Genomic DNA, 6,687 nt, shown 5'->3' on the forward strand with positions numbered 1-6,687 from the left:
TAGTGAAACTTCACAAGAATTGGCCGTAAGTGAATATAAGGTGTAGGCATTAAGTGTAAAGTGGTTGAAATTGCACATACTTCTCGGTTACAGTTTCAAAGTACAGGATGTTCAGACAATGACTAAGAGGCCAACTCAATACCGTTCAGCACACTGAGGTGATGGTACCACATCAGCAGAAAGGTGACTCATTATAGAGACTGATGGCTGACCTCCATAGCACTCACTGGAGCAGCGTTTGTCTCAGTCTGTTAGTAAATATGCTCCTCTGTTTAGCTAACAACTCCTACTCTGGCAATTTGCTCCACAACACGACTCCCAGGATTGTACCAGTCATTTTATTCTGTCTGTGTAGCCTGTTGGCATCACTTGCACTAATGGAATTTCTGAAACAGACACAGAATTTGTGAATTTCCCCTTGGGATTAATAAAGTATCTATCAGAAAAAGACATCAATCCATCTTAGCTTCCTTCACACAGAGTTGAATACTTCTCTAAAGTTAGTCACCATGCCATAGCTGCCTATTGTTTGAAAGTTTTTAAGTGGTAAGATGTTTCATTCTCGCTTCACTTTGAGTTAAGGTGCAAACAGGATATTCTGCACTATTTTTGATCTGCATTTTTGGCAGCTTCTTGAGGGGTGTGCCATCATGTAAACAGTTGAAAGCCCTTGGTGTCAACTGCACCTTTTTAGTTTCATTTTTGGTCTTTGTGCACTTACAACTGTCGAGTATTATAGCTGCTTTACAGCAGCATCCATGGGTGTCGTCTCTCTTGTTTGTGAAGCGTGTTGCACAGTCTGCTTGGTCAAATTGTACCCAGCCCTGGCCTCATTGGGCCTGTGAACAAATTAGTCACCATGGAATTGTTAATGGATATGGGTTCAGTGTGACGCATGAATTTTCCATGGTTGCTGGAGAGACCACATGGAATGCTTTACTAAATGCTATCCCTTGCTATCCTGCTTCTGAAAGAATATAAAATCTTCAAGTTTTAAGTGTACATTATTTTTTTTTTCTTTCCAGGTATGCTCCGAAAGCTTAATATCTCCCAGGAGGGTGACATGGGATTCATGACCCCTGTTGCTGAAAGCATCTTCAGCGATGGAGTGATAAACTGGGGACGTGTTGTAAGCTTAGTAGCGTTTGGGGCAGTGGTAGCCAAGCACCTAAAGCAAGTCAACCTAGAACGCTGCATCAGGCCTTTGGCAGACCAGATTTCTACTTTCCTGCTTACACGCCAAAAGGATTGGATTGTGAATAACAGAGCTTGGGTATGTAGAGCACATTTGTTGTTGCTTTTTTATTGCTTTAGAGGGTCATTCGATTTTAGGATCTGTTCTGTGTTGGGGGTGGGGTTGCTTGTTTTGTATCATTCTTGTGGGTGATGCCTGGTTTTAAGTTCCCATGGAAGTATCTATTTCTGGCTTAGTACCTATTCCTGTAACCTAGTCTGAATTGCACATGGTGCTTAAAAACGTGTTTGAGAGGGCTATTCAAGGTGTGCTCTTTATTTATTCATTAAGCTGGCCAACCTTTGTGAATGAGCTGAATGTTTCCTGAACTGATCCCAGTCAGTGCTTGCTGTTGCATGTTTTATGTATGTGACAGAGAAGTCTGCTATCTTCATTGTGTGTGTTCATGTTCTTTTGGTAGTTGTCATGTAGGTTAAACTTGATTCGCACTGTACAATTATTTCCTGGCTTTAGTAGTACTTCTGCTTTTATATCAGTTAAAACCAAATGTCAATTTGCAAGGCACTTACCCTTTTTTTTTTTCTTTCCCCCCCCTCTCTGCACAGGAGGGCTTTGTAGAGTTCTTTCGCATTGAAGATCCAGAAGCAGGGATACGACAGGCATTGATCACCTTTGCTGGAATGGCAGGCCTTGGAGCTGGCATTGCTTATTTGATCCGATGAATGCGGACTCTACTTAAGGACTTGCAGCATTTGGTGTGTTTATCACTGCCAGCTTTAATCCTTTGGAAGGATGAAAGGACTGGCAGAGGAGGGCTGAAAAGCACATTCAGTGAGTTTTAGCCTCTTTGTCCTGCCAGTATGACTGTGTTGAGTGGCGTGAAGTTTTTTTTTTTAACATACACAGTGCTTTTTGAGGGGGATATAGAGCAGGGATGTTGCTATGCTTTGGCAACTTGAAGACTTGATTGGCTCACTACATCTTGGACTGAAAGGTCCCAGTGCATCTGGTGCTTTTTTGTGTTGTAAAGTATTTATATATATATATAATATATTTTTGCTACTGTGACATCCCTGGTCTGGTTCCCCTCCAGACAAAACTAACCAATTGCTTAATACTTTTTTGTATATAATTAAAACATATTTTTCTATTTTATTCAAAAAAAAAATTTTTTTTCACCTTAAATGTTAATGCAAATCCCTGTCTGTGTCCTGCCATAATCACTTTCATTCCCCTAGTTCAAAATTAAGAGCACTTACTTTGTTCCATAGTTTCATTTTTGGTATATACAGTTACCATTTTTTGCTCCCACTCCCTCACCTTCGTTCACTTAAACATCGCAATCTGTTTAATTTGTTTTGATAGTGCTTTTAAATGTTCAACTGTTAGTAGATTTAACATAAGTGACCTGGGATATCTATATATTTTTTCCCTGTGCCCCAATTTTGCTATTTATATTAAATTAGCAAATTCTAACATTGGATGCCAGCTTCAAAAATCTCTGTGCCTGCTTATAATGTATTCTGTGAATAGGAAGCAGCATTGGGACTATTCTGGACTATCAGTGCCTCTTGAAACGTGTTGAGGGGCTTAAAGTTTTTCTGAACACAAATGATTTGTCTGAATTTGAGACAACACAATAAAATTTTTTGTTCCATTGATTGGTTGCTTTATTTGTGTTTTGTGGTCCTCTCATACAGATGCATTTTTAAAATTTGTCGAGGTTTACTACTCTTGAATATATAACTGGTTTGTTCCCTGCATGTCCTACTGCTTGGGGCTCTACCTTTCAAAGAATCATTGTGTGCATAGCTGTTTGTGGCATGTGATTTGAATAACAAACAAATTCTGATTAAGCAATAGATACCCAGGCTTTACTGCATGAATGAGTTCATAGTGGCCAGGGGCTCGGCAGCAGGATCAGTATAAGGGTTCTCGGGGGCATCCATTTGAGGCCAGGCAGGTTGGTTTGACATAAATGCTACACTGGGGTTTAAAGGTGTTTTCTATGCACGTTTCACTGATCATTCAGTTTTGGCACTGGTATGGGTAATATTACACTGCATGTAACTGATAGTGTATCAGCATTGCAGTAGTTTGGAAAGAAAAAGGAGCCCAAGTAAAGAAAGTATAAGAGACAGAGCAATACTGGGTATGAGACTGGTACCAACCTGGAGGGGAGTGCCAGTCCATCACTTTCAAAAACTCAAATGGAGCAACTGTAGTGTCATCAATACAGGAATATATATCAAAGTTACAAAAAATATCTTGAGCATGCTTCTGGAAAACTAGGATCTTTGCCACTCAGATGGTGCAGAATATAGCAAAAGTAACAGTGCACATGAGAGAGAGAGAGGGGGGAATCTTAAACTTGTGTGCAGTGCAGATGTTTGCAACATAAACACACAGCGCTTGGGGAAAACCACCAAATTAGAGCCTTACCATCTCCATTGTATGTAGCTGATGTGCAGAGTTGTGTGTAACAAAATCAGATAAATGAATGCTGAGCTAGGTCACATTTCAATTTTCTTAGTTTTAATAAGTACAACATTCTTGCTGACAGTCTCTGTAAGAAACTGCCTTGCATAAAGCGGAGGTATAGCAGCAATAAATAAAAGGGCCATCCAATTCATCCATAACCAGCATTATTACCACATCAAAGATCACATGCAATACTGAGACGAGCGCCTTAGTTTCATATCTGAATTTCATGTGCACATTTTGTATGAATGGCCATGTTTGTTTGTGGCTACGGTCTCATCACAAATTATTACAAGGTGATGTACATTAACTTAATAGAACTGGTCAAGATGTGTAGTCTTAATAAACACAAACTGAATATCAAGAAGATAAAAGAACTGGTGGTGGATTTTAACTTGAGGCATAAGAATCTTAGCCTAATATTACCAAAGACCAAGTCCAACATTTCTTTCAGCCAGCACCTCTGATTCAGTGAAGGAAGTTTGTCGGAGGCTTTTTTTTTTTCTCTCCCCTCACACAGGTTTGGAGTGTAATTTTCTACATGTCTGCTGTTGAGAGTGTTACTGAATGTTCCTCACTGACCACATAAAGCAGGCAGCCAGTACTGCTACATTCAAACGACAATACTCAAACCTATTCTCTTAAACAAAGGCAACTGTTGAAATATCGGATATGGGAAAAAAAAAAAAGTATTTTCCAAGCCCACAGCCTGCAACAAAAATAGTATAGTATGTGGATTGTCATCCAAGATACCATGTGTATGAGACACCAACTGAGATCTTAGGGCTTTTGTTGCTTTGGGACTCTTTGAGGTTTTCATGAGACTGAAGGTGCAGCATACCCAACAGGTAACTGACTCCCACCCCACATTAAAGAAAACAGCAAGAAAATGCAGGTTATAAATGATAAGACTTGGTTTCAGGTAGACAAAAAAGTGGAGTCTGAAAACATAGCATTCCCATTAGGAAAAACACTGAAATAACCAACCTGCTGTGTTGCAAGAAGAGTCAAAGAAAGTAAAATTTCTGGTGATATCAAAAACAAAATGTCAGCTGCTGAACTTGCATGGCATGCTGAAGTGCTTTCTGCCAGCACCTTCTTAAAAGGTATGTCAGGTATTTGGACAACTTGGCTATGAGCTAATTAAGCAAGCTTGACGGACAGAATGGTCTCGGTTTTCAAACGTAAGGTATGTTAAAAGTATCCTTTGGAACACAGGCAATTCGATATGCACCACAGATGGTGACTCAACAGTGTGCAGCTTACCAGGAGGAAGAGTTTCACTGAAAGAGTAGACTGGCTAGGGCAGGTGAAGAAGCAACTGCAAACGGACATTTAAAATGTACCACAACAGTGTTGACTCATAGAGAACTCTTCATTTCTTGAACCCATCTGTTCCATTATTGATTGTGAGAACCTGAAGTCCAGCCTAGAAGCATCCAGAGGGTCATGGGAGGGAATCGTCATTTGGTAATCCACAGTAATCTTTACTTATAAATGGAGGTCTAATGAGCTATCTTTCACAAGCCTTTGGTTGGACAGATTGCTGGAGAAGGGGTACAACTTAGAAGCAGGAAGTGCACTGGTTCCCCTACATGAAAAAAAAAAAAAACATTGCAGACTGTTTTGCTCCGAATAAAAATCCGACTGGGAGGATAACCCTGAGATTTGATAATGGTACAAATGCAATTAGGGAACTTCTACTTTATAAGCAATTTCGGGTTGCCAATCACAGTACACTAACAATGGAGAAATGGCTGGGGTGGGGAGCTGAATGTAGTGGGGCACCACTGGGGCTATCTGTATCCTTTAAATTCAAAAGTGGGATACCAACAACCTACAAGAAGTCTTAATCCATTTCAAACAGCCGGGTGGGCCAGCATAGCAGACAGGTAGGCCAGAGCTTGGGTAGGAGAGCAGAACTGTATGAGTAAGCCTTGGTGCTGGATTCGTTTTGTAAATTTTGTGGCACAGTGATTACAGCTGCTACCTTACAGTTCCAAGGTACTGGCTTTACATCTGGTCAATGTGGAGTTTATACATTTTTCTTATATTTTGGTGTTTTTTGTTTCTGGAAAGTGTTTTTCATCTCACACCCCAAAGACGTGTGTGTGTGTTAGGTTAAGTGCCTATGTTGGCCACATCAGTCTGTCTGGTTTTAAAAATGAAATAAGCCGGCTTAGAAAATGAAATGAATGTATTGTAAAGTGTTGAGTCTTCCATCAGATAGGGATGACATCAGCACTGAGTCACCAACAGCATGAACGGGCTTCCACTATTTCAATGAGTAAGATGGCTGAGTGCAAGCTGCATCACGTGGATAAGAAGCTAAAAACTATGGATTGACAGATTCATCTTCTCCTTATGCAACAGACATTCCAAACTCCAAGAAGAGAAGGCTTCTCTTCTTGACAGACAGTAGGATTCCTCCAGAACTGAACCCAAAACACTGATTCCACAACAATATTGAATTGGACCCCTGGCTGAGTCAGTTTTACACCAGCACCTGATCTTCCAACAAACACCTTTCAGCTCTCCTATTGAAGGAGAAGATCATCATGATATTATTACATCATTGGTGACTCCATTGTTCATAATTTGAACTTTCCGCCATCTAAAGATAAACCTTTGTGTCCAGTTTTGTGGCACCCACGTGTCAGATACTCAAATAAAATAATCCCCGTCTGCCCCTCTTCATTGGGAAGAAACACTACTTTTCCCTGATGGCAAAACGAATTAGACAATCTACAAGTCTCCGACTTAAAGTTTAAACCCAAACAATATATTTGATCTCTTTTCGCTGTTCTGTTATTTGACCAAGTAATCATTTCTGTTTGTTTGTGGAAATGTGATCTTTACTATCATTTTTTTGAGACTTCTGAATTTTCGTACTTCCGTTATCTCTAACCTGCCCTACATGTGTATCGCACCAATGTTTTTGAAATCTTTACGACGTTCTACTTTGTCATCTACTCTTTTTCTTTTATTTCCGGCCCCGGGTGTGGTTAAAT

General features: G+C 40.1%; 1 protein-coding gene across 1 annotated transcript; it reads left to right on the top strand.

The window, feature by feature from the left end:
• Window positions 1–733: 733 nt before the first annotated feature.
• On the top strand, window positions 734–2,856 carry LOC120521843 (induced myeloid leukemia cell differentiation protein Mcl-1 homolog). The gene is made up of 2 exons (XM_039743165.1): window positions 734–1,273; window positions 1,801–2,856. Exons 1-2 carry the CDS (start codon window positions 1,028–1,030, stop codon window positions 1,915–1,917), a joined length of 363 nt encoding a protein of 120 aa, XP_039599099.1. The 5' UTR covers window positions 734–1,027; the 3' UTR covers window positions 1,918–2,856.
• The last annotated feature ends 3,831 nt before the right edge of the window (window positions 2,857–6,687 follow it).

Source organism: Polypterus senegalus, unplaced genomic scaffold (assembly GCF_016835505.1).
Source record: "Polypterus senegalus isolate Bchr_013 unplaced genomic scaffold, ASM1683550v1 scaffold_2693, whole genome shotgun sequence".
Taxonomy (NCBI): Eukaryota; Metazoa; Chordata; class Cladistia; order Polypteriformes; family Polypteridae; genus Polypterus; species Polypterus senegalus.